This window comes from Chanodichthys erythropterus, chromosome 6 (assembly GCF_024489055.1).
Source record: "Chanodichthys erythropterus isolate Z2021 chromosome 6, ASM2448905v1, whole genome shotgun sequence".
Classification (NCBI taxonomy): Eukaryota; Metazoa; Chordata; class Actinopteri; order Cypriniformes; family Xenocyprididae; genus Chanodichthys; species Chanodichthys erythropterus.
Window position 1 is genome coordinate 1,629,049 of NC_090226.1, and position 19,311 is coordinate 1,648,359.

Here is a 19,311-nt window from a genome sequence, read left to right on the forward strand (position 1 = left end):
ATGGAAGTAGATGCATTTGGATCTTCTGCTAGTTGTTTTAATGGTAATGCACATGCTCTTTAAAGGCTTTTATACTCTAAAGCCTGATGCAATGGCTGGTAGGTGCAACCAACTAATCCATTCTTGACTGTTATATAGCTTTAATCTGGATCCAAATCAGCATTTCCCCTTCATTTTAGCCTGATTTCTTCATGACACCCATTGGGATCTTCAGACAGCCTTCCCTGTACAGGTGACCCAGCTGATGTTCCAGTTATGATGCCCATGCTGCATGCATGAACTTCAAGAGGGCATTGAATGCTGTAGGGTTGGTGTTGCCTACTGGTTAAAGATCTGAACTGGTGACTGAAAGGGTTGGTGATCCATCACCATTGCGTCCTTGACCTCAGAGAGACGGTCCCTGTAGAAAGTCCTCTGTTAGTCAGCTAAATGACACATTTGTAGACGACTGCAGATCCAGAGAGCATGGCAGAGAAGACGGCTCCCCGCTGTCAGCTGAGGCTGGAGTGGATTCATGGATATAGAGGACATCAGTGCAGGAATAACCTGTACTACACCGCGGGGAAGGAGATCGTGTATTTCGTGGCTGGAGTTGGAGTGGTCTACAACACCAGAGAACACACACAGAAGTTTTATTTGGGACACAACGACGACATCATTAGGTATGATGGGCTTCATAGCATTTGTATTATTGTATTATCATGGATTGTATCACTGAAAACATAAATGCCAAAAAGCATCATGTACACCACGGTAAATAATCATTCAGTACCATCATATGTAACAGGGTACCATGATAATACCACGTTGTGGTATTCCTTGAAGTACCGTGATGTCAGTTTTTTGGACACATACTATGGTAATACCCTGATTCTTGGACATGTATCATGGTAATGGCATTGCTTTCTTTTAAATGTGATGGTGTATCATGATACAGTAATCATTCGGTACCATGAAAGTTAACAAAGTACCATAAAAATACCATGCTGTACCATTGTAATGTCACTGTATTCCTTGGAATACCATGAAATAATAGTATTATGGACAAGTACTATGGTACTACCATGATGTACTGTGATAATACCATGTTTTCTGGACATTTACCATGGTAATGTCATTGTATTCTCAATTTTCTACATTTTTTTGGGACACATGCTATGGCAAAACCATGTTTTTCTGGTCACGTTACCATGTTTTGGGACATTTACCATGGTAATGCCAATTATATTCTCTTAAATGCAATAATGTGTCATGCATATACTATGGTAAATTCGTATATGAATCAGTACCGTGATAATACCATGCTTTTTAGCTTGTACCATGGTGATGTCATTGCATTTCTTGGAGTACCATGTTATTACAGTATTATGGACAAGTAATCCCATGATTTTTGGACATGTACTGCGAGGATACCATGTTTTCTGTACATTTGCCATGATAATATCATTGTATTATTTTAAATGCCACAAGGTATGATGCAAATACCATGGTAAATTAATATTATAATTATTCAACATCATGGTATGTAACAAAATTTCATGGTAATTCCATGTTTTTTAATATGTACCATGGTAATGTCATGGTATTTTTTGGAGCACCGTGATATCTCTTTTTTTTTGGGACATATATTATGGTAAAACCATGTTTTTCTGGTCACCTGCCATGGTGATACCATGTTTTGATACCATGTTTTTACCATGGTAATGCCATTGTATTCTTTTAAATGCCATGACATGTCATGCATATACCATGGTAAATAAATTCATATATCATGCATGCATGATAATACCATGCTTTTTAGCATGTACCAAGGTAATGTCATTGCATTTCTTGGAGTACCATGATTTTACAGTATTATGGACAAGTACTATGATAATACTATGATTTTTGGGCTGCAATGATACCATGTTTTCTGGACATTTACCATGGAAATGCCATTTCATTCTTTTAAATGCCACAAAGTATGATATAAATACCCTGGTAAGATCTGTTGTATAGGACTTGATGTTGATATCCCTTAATGCATACTTGAGGCTCCGATGAGACTCCATGGGATGGTCCATTGAGTGATGGCACCCTTTGGGTTGTCAAATTAACATAATTATTCAGTACCATGGTATGTAACAAAGGTTTTTTAATATGCAACATAGTACCGTGATATTTAATTATTTTTTTGGATGCATACTATGGCAAAACCATGTTTTTCTGGCCATGTGCCATGATAATACCATGTTTTTTGGACATTTACCATGGTAATGCCATTGTATTCTTTGAAATGTCATGCATGAAGCATGGTTAATTAATATACCAATCAGTACCATGGTATGTAACAAAATACCATGATAATACCATATTTGAATATGTACCATAGTAATGTCATGGACATTGATGATGCTATATATCATCACTGCACTATGGTTCTGCTGCAGTACTCTTTTGTAAGGAAGGTTTGTTTCTGTAGTGTGGACAGTAGTTGTTCCTCTATGATAAAGTCGCTTATATCTGATTTGCACCGAGACACCTGATGATATCTGAACCTCGGCACACTTATCAGACCATCGTCTCCTGGACGGATCAATGCTGAGCTTTACAATCACGTACTGATCGTATCACTGAACAACAGCAGGAGTTTGGAATGAAATGGGGTTCATATGTAGAGACGACAGCAGGATGACCCTGATGGAGGGCAGTGCGTGTGTAAAAAGCTTTTCATGTTAAGCAAACCTATGCATTTTTCTCCTCGAGGGAGAGATGGGGTGATACGGTGAGGAAGTGACCGCGTTTTTCCCTCGCTCTCGCCTCCAGGTGAACTCAATCTGTTCGGACACATATAAAAGAGGGTGAAAAAGCAATTTGAAGACTGGAAAAGCTGGCTTCTAGTTTGCATCTTGCATTCTGCGTGAAGATTTGGACTGTGTTGTGACAGAAAGCCAAGCAGATTTAGCAACATTTGCGTTTTCCCAACTGCCAAATCCGAGACTTCCAGGACGAGGGCCCTGTTTGCGCCTGAGGATGAGATGCTATTCTTGTCATCCGTTTCCATTCACGGCAATTATTGTCTTGCCCAGACGCTCTGGTATAACTATCCTGTTTGTTTATGATGAGGTTTAATTGCCTGGTTAGAGTTGATGAAACTTCAGCGCAGGTTAGGTTCAAACAGTCACGGGATGTGGGCGGAAATACGTTATGCCGAGGCGTCTTGTTTTAGGCTGAGCTTACTATTGAGGGATTTAGTAATTAGCGTTAATTGCCTCAAGTGTCCCGTCAGCTCATTTAGCAGGTCTCTCTGTAATGTGCACCTATAAACGGAAACCACGAGACAGCGTTTGTGTTATTGCGGTAATTGTTTGTTTATGGAAACTCTGACATTCAGTGTTCTTGGCTTTTGCTGGATTGTATTATATTGTATTAGAACACACACACACACACACACACACACACAATGGTCATGGTCGACGTAGACTGAAGACTGAGTATATTAACCCAGTTTATCTCACTGCCTGAGGGGGATCTTTGCTATTAAAAGTCATATTAAAAGTACTATGAAAAAACACACATGATGCCAGTGGCGCAGAAGTATAAAATATGCTTTTACTGCAGTGAAGAGCCAAATCTGATGAATTTAGTGTCATTTTGGGCTATATTAGAGCAGTCTGGTGTAGTTGGTGTTTTATGCAACAGTTCTTCAAGGTGTTAAAGTCAATCGGCACTAATGATACAAGGTTCATGTGACCCAATTCCGATGTGGCACAGATCAGATGTGACCCTCGAACATGAAAGCACCTGAATTCTGATATTCTCAGATCAATTTCAGGCCTGTGTAAATAAATCTTATATGAATCGGTGTAATTCCTGTCTATGCGAGTTGTACGCCTTTGAAAACATGACTCTTTTCAATGGCGCAATGGAGGACGAAGGCTTAATGCCCCTTTCACAAGATGTAATATCAGTCTCTGGTGTCTCCAGAATGTGTCTGTGAAGTTTCAGATCAGATCATTTATTATAGCTTGTCAAATTTGCCCCATTTGGGTGTGAGCAAAAACATGCCGTTTTTGTGTTTGTCCCTTTAAATGCAAATGAGCTGCTGCTCCCCGCCCCCTTTCCAGAAGAGGGCGGAGCTTTAACAGCTCAACAACAACAAAGCTGGAGAATCTCACGCAGCCAAAATGAGGATTGTCAGTAACGGAGTTCAGCCTTACCGGAGTCGACACTGATGGAGACGTCTATTTTGTCGTGTTTGGCCAAGTGTATAAATGCAGATATTGGATATGAGTCACTTTTAAAAGATGTAAGCTAGTCATCAGAAAACTGGATATAGTCAACTGAGCAGTTGAGCAGTGTAAATGCAGCCTTAGTGATTTAGATTTTTGAAGAACAATTTAAGTTCAGCTTGTAACTCATCTTGCAGTGCATCTTCAGTACGTCTTGTTGAGGAGAAATGTGCTGTTATTATTGCATGCTAATTTATTTATGCAAGAAGATTTAAACCTGGCAGGCGATAAAACAAGCGATTACCCGAGACCAAAATATTCACAGTGTTCTTGTACAAGCATTCTTAAATCAAGATACATTTACTTGAGAAGCAAAATGGCTTAAGGTAAAGTTTTCTGAAAATGTCATCAAAACTAAGTGAATATATATGCTGAAAGCAAGACAAATATCTGATAATGGTGTAAGAAAAATAAACTTCTCACCCCAATGGCAGATATTTTTTCTTGTTTCAGGCATAGACGAGTCGTTCTCTGGGTCTGGTGTTAATGAAAGCATTTATTGGACTAACAAGGAAGTTTTCAGTTCTGAAACTTACAGGATATTCTTAAAGTCGATGACCTCTAATATATCAAAAGCTCAAGAAAAAGTTGATTTCTCAATTCATGACCCCTTTAATAAATGTTCTTTTCCAATATACTTTGGGTTCATTTTAAGGAAGCAATACAGTAATTTTTAAACAATAGCTGAATTAAATAAAACTACCCAGAAGGTTGGGCAAACATTTAACCCAACCACTGGGTTAAAACAACCCAAATTGAAAACAACCCAAATCACTGGGTTAAAACAACCAATTGCTGGGTTAAAACAACCCAACCGCTGGGTTAAAACAACCCAATCGCTGGGTTAAAACAACTCAATTGCTGGGTTAAAACAACTCAATTGCTGGGTTAAAACAACCCAACCACTGGGTTAAAACAACCCAATTTCTGGGTTAAAACAACCCAACCACTGGGTTAAAACAACCCATCGCCTAGGTTAAAACAGCCCAACCACTGGGTTAAAACAACCCAAAGCAACCCAATCGCTGGGTTAAAACAATCCAATCGCTGGGTTAAAACAACCCAATTGCTGGGTTAAAACAACCCAATTGCTGGGTTAAAACAGCCCAACCGCTGGGTTAAAACAACCCAATCGCTGAGTTAAAACAACCCAACCGCTGGGTTAAAACAATCCAATCGCTGAGTTAAAACAACCCAAAACAACCCAATTGCTGGGTTAAAACATACTTTTCCAATATACTTTGGGTTCATTTTAAGGAAGCAATACAGTCATTTTTAAACAATAGCTGAATTAAATAAAACTACCCAGAAGGTTGGGCAAACATTTAACCCAACCACTGGGTTAAAACAACCCAAATTGAAAACAACCCAAATCACTGGGTTAAAACAACCAATTGCTGGGTTAAAACAACCCAACCGCTGGGTTAAAACAGCCCAACCGCTGGGTTAAAACAACTCAATCGCTGGGTTAAAACAGCCCAACTGCTAGGTTAAAACAACTCAATTGCTGGGTTAAAACAACCCAACCGCTGAGTTAAAACAACCCAAAACAACCCAATTGCTGGGTTAAAACAGCCCAACTGCTGGGTTAAAACAGCCCAAAACAACCCAACAGCTGGGTTAAAACAACTCAATTGCTGGGTTAAAACAACCCAATTGCTGGGTTAAAACAACCAAAATTCTGGGTTAAAACAACCCATTTGCTGGGTTAAAACAACCCAATTTCTGGGTTAAAACAACCCAATTGCTGGGTTAAAACAACCCAATTGCTGGGTTAAAACAACCCAATGCCTAGGTTAAAACAGCCCAACCACTGGGTTAAAACAACCCAAAGCAACCCAATCGCTGGGTTAAAACAATCCAATCGCTGGGTTAAAACAACTCAATTGCTGGGTTAAAAGAACCCAAATTGAAAACAACCCAATTGCTGGGTTAAAACAACCCAAAACAACCCAATCGCTGGGTTAAAACAGCCCAACCGCTGGGTTAAAACAACTCAATCGCTGGGTTAAAACAGCCCAACTTCTAGGTTAAAACAACTCAATTGCTGGGTTAAAACAACCCAACCGCTGAGTTAAACAACCCAAAACAACCTAATCGCTGGGTTAAAACAGCCCAACTGCTGGGTTAAAACAACCCAAAACAACCCAAACACTGGGTTAAAACAATTCAATTGCTGGGTTAAAACAACCCAACCGCTGAGTTAAAACAACCCAAAACAACCCAATCGCTGGGTTAAAACAGCCCAACTGCTGGGTTAAAACAGCCCAACCAGCCCAAACACTGGGTTAAAACAACCCAACAGCTGGGTTAAAACAACCCAATCGCTGGGTTAAAACAGCCCAACCGCTGGGTTAAAACAACCCAAAACAACCCAACCGCTGGGTTAAAACAACCCAACTGCTGGGTTAAAACAATCCAATCGCTGGGTTAAAACAGCCCAATCGCTGGGTTAAAACAGCCCAATCGCTGGGTTAAAACAGCCCAATCACTGGGTTAAAACAACCCAAAACAACCCAATCGCTGGGTTAAAACAGCCCAACCGCTGGGTTAAAACAACTCAATCGCTGGGTTAAAACAGCCCAACTGCTGGGTTAAAACAATCCAATCGCTGGGTTAAAACAGCCCAATCGCTGGGTTAAAACAACCCAAAACAATCCAATCACTGGGTTAAAACAGCCCAACCGCTGGGTTAAAACAATCCAATCGCTGGGTTAAAACAGCCCAACTGCTGGGTTAAAACAATCCAATCGCTGGGTTAAAACAGCCCAATCGCTGGGTTAAAACAGCCCAATCACTGGGTTAAAACAACCCAAAACAACCCAATCGCTGGGTTAAAACAGCCCAACCACTGGGTTAAAACAGCCCAACCACTGGGTTAAAACAACTCAATCGCTGGGTTAAAACAGCCCAATCGCTGGGTTAAAACAACCCAAAACAACCCAATCGCTGGGTTAAAACAGCCCAACCGCTGGGTTAAAACAACCCAAAACAATCCAATCGCTGGGTTAAAACAACTCAACTGCTGCGTTTGTCTATTTTCAACCCAACTTGGGTAGTTTTTAAACCAGTGTAAACACTAACAACATGATTTTCTGTAAAGCTGCTTGTAAACGGTGTGTATTGTGAAAAGCACTACATAAATACGTTTTGCTTTGATATTTTTATTGGAAAACCAAAATTACGGTTCTTTGAAGATTAAAAACGTTTCTTTCTAGATTCTTCAGATTAGTGTTTTTGGTTCCTATGTTCTTTAAAGCACCAGACAATAGATGGTTTTCTAAAGAACTATCATCCGTTTTATTAACGTTTAGATTGCACACGTGTGCTGACTAGTAAAGACGCTTCGAGTCAAAGCACTCATTGTTCTTGTTTCTCTCAGCATGAAGGGCAAGTGTTGTTGGGTCACCTCTATCAGCCCGGATCTGACCCCAAACACAGTGAGATTAGCCGAACATTTGAGCTCTTAACAGGGGGCAGACGCTCCGTGGAATTACTGTAAGCTCAAATTCCACGCTGTCTCATCCCATGAACCGAGGACACGTTTGTTTCTTGTTTCTGTGCTGAAATGTCTTGTCATGGCTTTGGATATGCATGATTTTCAGAGCTCATTATGACTAAAACAAACTGACTACTCATTTCATTAAAGCTCTCGTTGGAGAGGCGTTCATAATTGCATTATTCTAATGAACTGATCCCTGCTCACTCACTGCTTTTTCCTTCTCTTAAAAATAGCGCAGAATTGTTTTTTGAGCAAGTGCAAATGGAAATTTGAATGAGCAACTTGTGATGGGAATTTAAATTAATTTATACCACAGCATTGTTGCATTTAAGACTCTAATAACTGAGGTGTTCATTAATTACTTTGGCTATTACTGATTCATATGAGAATAACGATGACATGCTGTGTTTTTAGATACTACGGAGCCTCACACGTGACATGATAAATACCATGGCCACGAATTAAGAATTTGTTCTCACAGTTTATTAATTTCTTCTCTCTTTTAGTAAATCGTGGCCTAATTAATTTGCTCCCTCGTTTTGGTTTAACTAACTTTAGTAAATAGATGGAAGAAATTATTATATCTTATACTACACGGCTGTTGAAAGCTTGAATCTGATTGGTTGATGAATGTTGTGCAATTATCAAATATCTAAACATTCTTAAATCAAGATACATTTACTTGAGAAGCAAAATGGCATAACTTAAGATATAACGTGTTTTATGGAAAAAATGATCAAAATGAGAAATTTAAGCTTAGAAGAAGATAAAATATCTGCAAATGGGGTTAGATAAATAAAGCATAACTTAATTTTAATACATTTTTCAGAAACCAAGACTTAATATTTTATATAAATTTCCTTCCCAAGTAAATACCTCTTGATTTAAGAATGTTTAGAAATTTGCACTGGAAAACAAAACAAAAATGCTGAGGAAAATATTTTTTTTGCAATGTAATAGTATAAATATTGAAATATTGAAGTAGTTTTTTTGCACACATATGTTGTAATAGATTTGATCAAATAATTTTGTCTGCGTGAGATTCTCCAGCTTTGTTGTAGTTGAGCTGTTAAAGCATCAGCTCATTTGCATTTAAAGGGACACACACAAAAACGGCGTGTTTTTGCTCATACCCAAATAGGGGCAAATTAGACAAGCTATAATAAATGATCTGTGGGGTATTTTGATCTGAAACTTCACAGACACATTCTGGAGACACCAGAGACTTATATTACATCTTGTGAAAGGGGCATTATAGATCCCCTTTAATTCAAAGGTAAAACAAGATATAAACACACATGAATTTTTCAATAAACAAGACTTCATTTCAAGTAAATGTTTCTTAAATTTAAGAATGTTTAGATATATTTTTTTGCAGTGTGGTCAGTAGTTCTTGTAGTTTTGCTGTTTTATTATGCTTAAGGCTAGTATTTTTTGTTTAGCATCCTATCAGAAACCTTTCGCTGGTTGCAGGTCTCAGACAGCTGGAATTATTTCAGGCATTTCCAAAAGTGCGCTGTCACGACAGCGGTCAGACGTCCCACTTCACTGCACAAAGACTTCAACACATCTGCGGAGGCACATCTCGCGCTCGCACTCTCTCTGGCATGCTTATCATCCGCTCTTCATATTCCCTTTCAGCTTCCTCCCTGGAGGCCTACAGTCACTGGTGTTCATTTGACTGCAGATCCTTCCCAGAATCCTTCAGCTGTTCACTGACTCACAGGGGTCCAGCACTAAGCCCAGAGAGGGTCATGAGTAAACGCCTACGGGCGTCCCAATGCACATACTGACAACGGGTCAGTCTCAGAGAAACATGACCGGGAAAATAATATTATATTGTGCATAAAGAAAATAAAACACATTTAGATTTTTTCTTCTTTTTTTTTTTGCATTGACATATTATTCTCATGATAATTAAGCCCATTTCTTTCCAAATTCTAATTCTTGTAATGCATTTGAGGTTTATTTTACTTTTACATTTTTAACAAACTGTAAAAGATGATTTTTCAAAATTTGATACTATTTCAGTCGTTCTGCACGCTTAATTCAACGTGTTCTTTCCCAGCTAACAGGGAACGTTCTCAGGAAAGAAAGAGTACAGAATCTACGGATCAAAACACAGGACGAAGAAACAGGAGAAACAAGCAATAGAAGCATTGCTGACGCACGTGTAAAATAACGCGATCATCAAACATTAAAGGATTAGTTTGCTTCAGAATTCAAATTTCCTGATAATTTACTCACCCCCATGTCATCCAAGATGTTCATGCGTGACCTTTCCAACATGATTACGTCATGCGTGGCGCATCACAGAGCATTTGTGGTTAAAAAGTATATAATTTTTATTGTTTTTAGAAAATGGCCGATGGTTTCTCTAGATCAGACTCTTATTCCTCGTCTGGGATCATGTAGAGCTCTTTGAAGCTGCACTGAAACTGACATTTGAACCTTCAACCCGTTGAACCCCAGTGAAGTCCACTGTATGTTTTCCTCAAAAACCTTCTTTTTCATTATTTGTGAAAAAGGTCTAGCAATTTCTGAGTGAAAACCATTTCGAAGACTATTTTTTCCCCAATTGTATGAACGTGTTTTGTGAGATTCACCCGACTCCCTCTATCAGCTCTATTCAAGCCAGAACATCTGTTCCAAAGCGTTCAGTATTAGATTTTGTTGCAATATCTGATGTTTTTAAGCGCACACACACACACACACACTCTTTTATCTGTTGTGTGTGAAAAGCCTTGATTCGATCAATAGCCACAGAGTTGCAGCTGCATGCTGCTTTCAGAGCCGCTGTCAGTGATGTCAAAGTCACGGTCAGTGTTTCTTCTTCTTCTCTTTCCTCTCGCCACATCTTCTCCCTCTCGCTGGCAGAGCAGAATGTTGTTTCATCATTTAGGATGCTTAATGGAGATTTCAGTTATGATTAAGTGTAGTATAAACTTTGTCTTTGCTTCTGGAGTAATATAGACACAAATTAGATTGCATGTGCAAGACACCCTGATGCTAGTCAGTTGCCAAGGTTCTTTGATACTGTTGCATAAAATGGTGTGAAATGAGTTACATATATGGCAAAGCTGGCTTTTGGATTCTTGAGCAAATCTGAGCACAGTTTAAGACAGTGTTGATATTGTTAAAGGGTTAGTTCACCCAAAAATGAAAATAATGTTATTTATTACTCACCATCATGCCGTTCCACACCTGTAAGACCTTTGTTGACCATCTTCAGAACACAAATTAAGATATTTTTGATGAAATCCGATGGCTCAGTGAGGCCTGCATTGCTAGCAATAGTACTTCCTCTCTTAAGATCCATTAATGTACTAAAAATATAATTAAATGAGTTCATGTGAGTACAGTGGTTCAATATTAATATTATAAAGCGATGAGAATACTTTTTGTGCGCCAAAAAAACTAAATAACGACTATTTAACAATATCTAGTGATTGCCGATTTCAAAACACTGCTTCATGAAGCTTGGGAGCTTTACAAATCGAATCAGTGATTCGGAGCGCCAAAGTCACGTGATTTTAGTGGTTTGATACGCGATGCAAATCACTGATTCGACATAAAAGATTCGTAATGCTTCGTAATGCTTCCTGAAGCATTGTTTTGAAATCGGCCATCTCTAGATATTGGTAAAAAGTCATTATTTTGTTTTTTTTTGGCGCACAAAAAATATTCTTGTCGCTTTATAATAAATTTTAAATATTTTTTTTTATATTTAAAATATTTCAATTTTTTTTAAATAATTAAAAATATATTTTTTATTATTAAAAAATTATAAATTAAAGCAATATAAATAATATAAAAAGAAATATAAAAAATAAAAAAAAATAAAATATAAAATTAAAATATACAAATAATTCAAGCTAATTTAAAATATTAATAAATAGTATAATATAAATAATGCTAAAATAACACTGGCTTAAGACGAAACATTTTACTTCCCTAATGTGATGCATTTCAGTGTAAAAACAGGATATTTAATGAGAAAAAAAAATGTCAAAAGTTGATTGGATGGTAAAAAGGTGGTACAAAGATTTGCAATTAATGCATCTAAAGTTAATGGGTCATTTTTCATTTTATTTGGACTTTAAAGGGATTGTATGTAGAATTCAGAAACTCTTGTTTATAGCGACACCGGTGGCCGTTAAGTGAACTGCAGCAGCAACTTGTTATCTCAATAACAAAATGTGAGACTATACTTTGAATTAATCACATGACACATTGACATTACAGTACAGAATGGCTCTTTCGGCATTGACCCGAACATTGTATGAGCATTTGTTGGTTTCATGTGTCACAGGTCTCGGAAGCACAAGCTGTTCGTATATTGGCAATAAAAAAAAACGATTAATACATGAAAATTCTCCCCTTTAAGCAACAGTCTTGGTCTAGTAGAAGCAATTAAGATATTAAAGCGATCTCATTAGTGATTTTTCCCTACTGCAGGTTGTTACTTGCACATATGTGGTAACACACACGCACACACACACACACACACACACACACACACTTGATGGCAGCACATCTGTAGCACATAACCGCATTGGCACACAGCACAGCTGCTGGCTTGGGTTTTATGCCATTGGACATGGAGAGACTTTGATCATTCTGCAACTCACGGACACACACACACACACACACACACACACACACACTGAGGCAGTTTAGCCCTGTTTAATCTGCCTTTGATCTGCGATTGAGAAGAAACTCCTGCCCCGTTGCCCCTGCTATGCCCTAATGGGACTGTAATGAATGTCATGTGCTCTTTTACAGTAAATCCCTGTGACTCTGCACTTTGCACCTGCTATAATGACACAATTATCGTGCATTATATTTATTAACGCAATAACCTGTCTGAGGCGATGGATGACAATCATTTACTCTAGTATAGGAGTGATCTGAGCATTAGTATTGTTAACTAAAACTATTAAAAGAATTCATTTTCAGTAATCAAAGCTCATTATTTTGGCTGAATTATTCGATTTATTTGGTCACATCTCTGATTTTGTCGCAGCGATCTCACGCTTCTGACAGGTTTATCTGCCTTGACTTTTTTTCCACCTGCTGCATGGAGAACGTCCCTGAGCTCCGGCTCTCGCGGTCCGTCACCATGGCAGAACCGTTGCCGTGGAGAGACTCAATTCATTTGTGACATCATCTTCCTGTAAGGAAAGTCAGTGCAGACAGAAGGACTCGTCTCATATATGCAGGGTTGATCCCGCTGTGGCTTCCTCAAGCGTGCGTTTCTCCCACACTGATTCATTTTAGCATTCAGTCACATTATCGCACTTTTCTGCGCTCATGTATTATAGCTCTGGATTAAAGCTGTTTTAATGAGATTCATATTCATTTCATTTTATTATTATATTTTAACATTTTATTTGGGCCAAGAACTGCCCTGTTTTGACTGTTTGTTTGTTTGTTTTGCTGTGTTTTTTTGGTGGCACAAAAATCATAAAATAAAATAAAATAAAAATTAGTTCTAAATTTTCTCTCCTGTCAAAAAATAATTAATTAATTATTATTATTAATAATTAAAAATAATAAGTACTCGTATATTAGAAATATATTATATAACATATATATATATATATATATATATATATATAATTTATATAATTAATGCTGTCAATCGATTAAAAAATCTAATCTTGATTAATCTAATCTTTACCTAACGTAAAGTTTTTTAATATATTTTTATATTGTAATAATTTTACAATCTCTAAATTAATGTAGAAACAACATAAATATTTTTAACCCGTTAAACTGAAAAAAAAAAAAAATAATCGCATGCGTTAGCGTGTTAATTTTTATAGCCCCTATACATATATATATATATATGGGCTTACCATTAACGTTTTTGCTCACCAGCTACTTTGTCTAGAGGTTTTCCAGAGTTACTATTCACTCAGCATTTTCACTTGCCACAATTTTAACATTGATACCATGGGGAAAAACTGCCATATTGATATTTTTAATATTATCTCATAATTTGGCAGCAGGTATATTAGGCTGCTGTCACTTTAAGACCTGATGCGCTGATCCATTATACTGTTACACATGTGATTTCTTTCTCAACTGTTTACGTTCACTTCAAACATGAGTGACTGTGTTTATGTGGATACTCATCAAGATCGGCATTTTGACATTATTTTAATGTGTATTTGACTGTTTAAGTGCAATAAGCAGCGAAAAAGATCTCAATTTAGTACTGAGAGGTGGATTATGAGGTGCACTTTGGGTGTGAGAACAAAATCTGCGGGAATGAATAAAATTATGTGCAATCCCACGCCGAAATTCAAGCCCTGTAACACCCACAATATTCATCTGAAGCAAATGAAATGAGGCGGGTTTGTGTGTCTTCTCACTTTTGGAGAGATGAGAGAAAGAGCAGCTGGTATCGTGTATCTATTCTGCGGAAAATTAGTATTGGTAGCGTTTTTTGATATTTCAGTATTGATATGTGTCGAAAAATCTATATTTTTGACAACACTACATTGCACTTAGTTAATTAATTCAGATGCCTTTTTAAAAGATTACAATTGAAAAGTGTGTATATTATATATAATATTCAACCCACCAAAGTGGCTAGTAAGAGTGACTGCATTACACGCCACTGCTGAAATACACCCGCATTTGTTGGGTTGTGGATGTAATATATTTCAATAATGACAACTTTCTGAATAGTTTTAGCATGCTATTGAATGTTGCAATGTATAATCTCTTAGTGAACTAGATATGTTGCTGCTGCAGAGCAAAAATGGACTTGTTGCTGCTAAGATCTGCATAAATAGACATAAATCCTGTAGCAGATCTAGGCAGGTGGAGCTGGGGAGGTGGAGGGGTTCAGAGGAACTCTGATAGCTGCTGCAGGACTAGAATGTTTAGCAAGCAATCTCATTGGCTGCAGGATCAGCAGAGGCCAATCAGCTTGTGCCATGTGGTAATTATGTGATCGTAAAACTCTGCTTGCGCCATCTAGAGTTTCATGACTGAACTAAATATATATAATTTTGTGATTCGCTGTAAAGTACCTCAAACGAAACACTTGAGTTTCTTTCTTTCTTTCTTTCTTTCTTTCTTTCTTTCTTTCTTTCTTTCTTTCTTTCTTTCTTTCTTTCTTTCTTTCTTTCTTTCTTTCTTTCTTTCTTTCTTTCTTTCTTTCTTTCTTTCAGTGTAACTCACAGCATGCATCTCTTCTGTTCTCAGTCTAGCGTTGCATCCGGATAAGATCCAGGTGGCCACAGGTCAGGTTGGGAAGGATCCGTATATCTGCGTGTGGGACTCTTACTCCCTGACGACGGTATCCATCCTGAGAGACGTTCACACTCACGGTGTGGCCTGTCTGGCCTTCGACGCAGACGGACAGGTGAGTCAAGTTCACTCTCGGGAATACTTGATTCTGATTGGTCTGTTGCTGCATTCTCAAATATTTTTATATAATGAGACTAACATTATCATTGACCATTTGAATATGAACATGTTTTTGGTCATATTTAGTATTTGTATTATTATTAAAATCTGTGTTTGCAAATGGTCTCATCTAACTGCATATTTTCTCCTGTCGTTTGCATCAGCGTTTAGCTTCAGTGGGGCTTGATGCCAAAAACACTGTGTGCGTTTGGGACTGGAAAAAAGGGCGTGTCTTAGCCACCGCCACGGGACATTCTGATAGGGTAAGACAGAACGGACTGTTCATCTGTTAATTACATCGAAACTGCAGAGTCCAGCGTTTCATTCATAATGCCAGAAAGATCTAATGCACGAAGTTAAAAAATGCAGAACATGCCCATACGGTTCACACATGGTAGGACCGTTTCCATAGCAACAGATGCTACACCTCAGTGATGTGAATGAATAACTGTTAAGAGCGTTATGAATAAGTTATTGTGTTATGTTACAATACAGAGGAGAAATTCAATGCATGAACTGACAGATAGAATATGTTTCCTAATCTGAAACACACACACACATGAGATGACAGAGCAGCTTAGTGAAGATCCACAGACACCAGAAGATTCCCTAAGGTGCCATTAAAACCCTGCAGCTCTGTGTCTCTCTCTCCTGTTCCAGCTCAACAACTTCACTGGCATGACTGCCAAAATGTAAACTGCCGATGGAATATAAAGCCATTTATAATTTATATCTTTTGCATTTTACATTTATGCATTTGGCAGATGCTTTTATCCAAAGCCACTTACATTACATTCGAGGTGTACGGTATAGCAGTTCATGCATTCCCTGGGAATCAAATCCATGACTTTGCATGCTGTACGGTTTGAGCAACAGGAGTGCTTTTATGTGCAGATAATGAATGCAAATAATAAACATATCAAACTGTTTGAGAGATAAATGCATTATTAATAGAAGAAACGTAATGGTGATTAAAAGGCTTCATGCATTGTTCCTATTGCTATTTGGCAAAGCAACTTTCATTGCATTTAGGGTGTATAATTTATCAGACTATTTCAAAGATAAGAGCATATTTTATTACGAGTAGCCTTTATGGCTTTATATACCGTGATTCGGCCGTAGGTAATCACAGCCATGCTGATATACAGCCATATTGCACGGCTATGAGTGTTATATTGCGTTTATACAACAGTTTGATGGGACAATTGTGTAAATAAATAAGAAATAACAACTGACTGTCTTTTGTGCAGAACTACTTCCTTCCGCCACAGATTTACCTGTGTCTGATATAACATTCATTCATTAAATTAACAACAATAGCCATTATAAATGACAATAGGAAATAAACACAATTGTACAATTCAGTCAAACGTACAAAAGCAGTGCTCTATCGGATGCAAGTTAAATATAGCCTTAATATTAAATAATTAAATTTAACATAGCCCAATTTGATTTGCTCAGGAACAAGTAATAGATTAATAAGACCAAAGATTGCCCATTTTATGTACCCAAAATGAATTATATCTCATGTTTAACCACTATAAGAGCCAGCGGCAAATCCCCAAAGCACTGGCCGAGATGAAGCTGTTCTCAGCGGGTACTCGAGCTCTGAGCGGCCGCTAATGGCCTGGAGCTCGCATCTCCGAAAATGTCTAAACAAATTGTATAATAGTTGCTATGATTAAATGAGTCAAATATTTCAAAAACTCTTAAAACTACAGATTTCGTTTTAGTACAGTTGTACAACATGTAAAAAATATGGTGGATTTGATCGGCCGCCATGACAGTCGCTTCAAGCGGAGTGATACAAGCGGTGAAACAGTTCCTGTGGCGATACTTGTAGAATATCACATGGCTGGAAAGACCTCTCAGCCAATCATATATATACATACAGTACAGTCCAAAAGTTTGGAACCACTAAGATTTTTAATGTTTTTAAAAGAAGTTTCGTCTGCTCACCAAGGCTACATTTATTTAATTAAAAATACAGTAAAAAAAACAGTAATATTGTGAAATATTATTACAATTTTAAATAACTCTGTACTATTTAAATATATTTGACAAAGTAATTTATTCCTGTGATCAAAGCTGAATTTTCAGCATCATTACTCCAGTCTTCAGTGTCACATGATCCTTCAGAAATCATTCTAATATGCTGATCTGCTGCTCAAGAAACGTGAAAACAGTTGTGTACTTTTTTTTCAGGATTCCTTGATGAATAGAAAGTTCAAAAGAACAGCATTTATCTGAAATACAAAGCTTCTGTAGCATTATACCCTACCGTTCAAAAGTTTAGGGTCAGTAAGAATTTTTATTTTTCTGAAAAGAAATTAAAGAAATGAATACTTTTATTCAGCAAGGATGCATTCAATCAATCAAAAGTGACAGTAAAGACATTTATAATGTTACAAAAGATTAGATTTCAGATAAACACTGTTATTTTGAACTTTCTATTCATCAAATAATCCTGAAAAAAAATATTGTACACAAATATTTTGTACGATTGTACACATTAAATGTTTCTTGAGCAGCAAATCAGCATATTAGAATGATTTCTGAAGGATCATGTGACACTGAAGACTGGAGTAATGATGCTGAAAATTCAGCTTTGATCACAGGAATAAATTACTTTGTCAAATATATTCAAATAGTTATTTTCAGTTATTTTAAATTGTAATTATATTTCACAATATTACTGTTTTTTACTGTATTTTTAATTAAATAAATGTAGCCTTGGTGAGCAGACGAAACTTCTTTTAAAAAAATTAAAAATCTTAGTGGTTCCAATATATATATATATTATTATCGTGTACAAAATAAGAGTCTGTGTTTACGTAATATATGTGTGTTTGTTTTGTGTATAATTATTATGTATATATAAATAAACACACATGCATGTGTATATTTAAGAAATATAAGCATGTATGTATAAATATATAATAGGGCTGTCAAACGATTAATCACGATTAATCACATACAAAATAAAAGTTTGAGTTTGCATAATATATGTGTGAGTAATGTGTGTAAATAATATGTATATATAAATACACACAAATTAATGTATATATTTAAGAGAAATATGTTATTTATGTACAAAAAAATGTATTTATATATAATATAAATTATATAAAAATATAAATAAATACATATACTTGTAAATATTTCTCAAATATATACTTGGATGTGTTTGTATTTATATATACATAATAATTGCACACAGTACACCCACATATATTAGGCAAACTCAAACTTTTATTTTGTATGTGATTAATCGTGATTAATCATTTGACAGCCCTAATATATAAATATATTTATATTTTTATATATTTAAATTATATATAAATGTAAATATTTGTATAGAAATATAAGATATTTTTCTTAAATATATACATGTATGTGTGTGTATTTATATATACATAATAATTATACACAAAACAAACACACATATATTACGTAAACACAGACTCTTATTTTGTACACGATAACCACGGTTATCGTTGAACAGCCCTAATTCAAGCTATACAATTTACCAGTACAATAATGAAGGAATCAGACTGATCTGAAAGAAAATTGCATAGATTAAAATTAAGGACAGAAGAAAAATAATGTTGAATAAAAGGCTTCATGCATTGTTCTTATTGTAAATTGTTAAATTATTAGCTAATTAGCAAGCATCACTATAATTATTGCTCATGCTTATGGTTAGGGATTTTTCAAAACTGTTATGCAATGCCTAGTACATGTTTGTTTGTGAATTAATTTATGATAATTTTGTATAAGTTTAGACAGGTGATCAGGATTGGTGCTGGATGTTGTGGAGGTGTTGATGTGTTTATTCCACTTGTTTGTGCTGCGGTTTCAGATCTTCGATATTTCCTGGGACCCATTTCTGGCGCACAGGCTGGTGAGCTGCGGAGTCAAGCACATTAAAGTGAGTCAAACCCCTGAGACAAAGTTCATTCGAGCCCAAGATGATTCCTGCGCTCTCGGAAAGAAATAAATGAGGCATCAGCGGGAAAAGATGCTGTAATTTATTCGTTCTTTCCTTTGTTGTTTGTTATTGTCTTTACTGCAGATGCAATGTTTTTCATAGACATCAACAAATCTATTAAC

The 19,311-nt window shown here is 36.6% G+C and overlaps 1 protein-coding gene across 2 annotated transcripts in view; it reads left to right on the forward strand.

The window, feature by feature from the left end:
- The first annotated feature begins 465 nt into the window (after positions 1-465).
- The window catches only part of eml6 (EMAP like 6), a 57,685-nt gene continuing 38,839 nt past the window's right edge, over positions 466-19,311 (forward strand). For both annotated transcript variants that reach the window (XM_067387053.1, XM_067387052.1), the window contains exons 1-4: positions 466-662; positions 14,995-15,154; positions 15,363-15,461; positions 19,061-19,129. In XM_067387053.1, coding sequence (XP_067243154.1) covers positions 466-662; positions 14,995-15,154; positions 15,363-15,461; positions 19,061-19,129 — 525 coding nt within the window. The remainder of the gene's footprint in view (positions 663-14,994; positions 15,155-15,362; positions 15,462-19,060; positions 19,130-19,311) is intronic.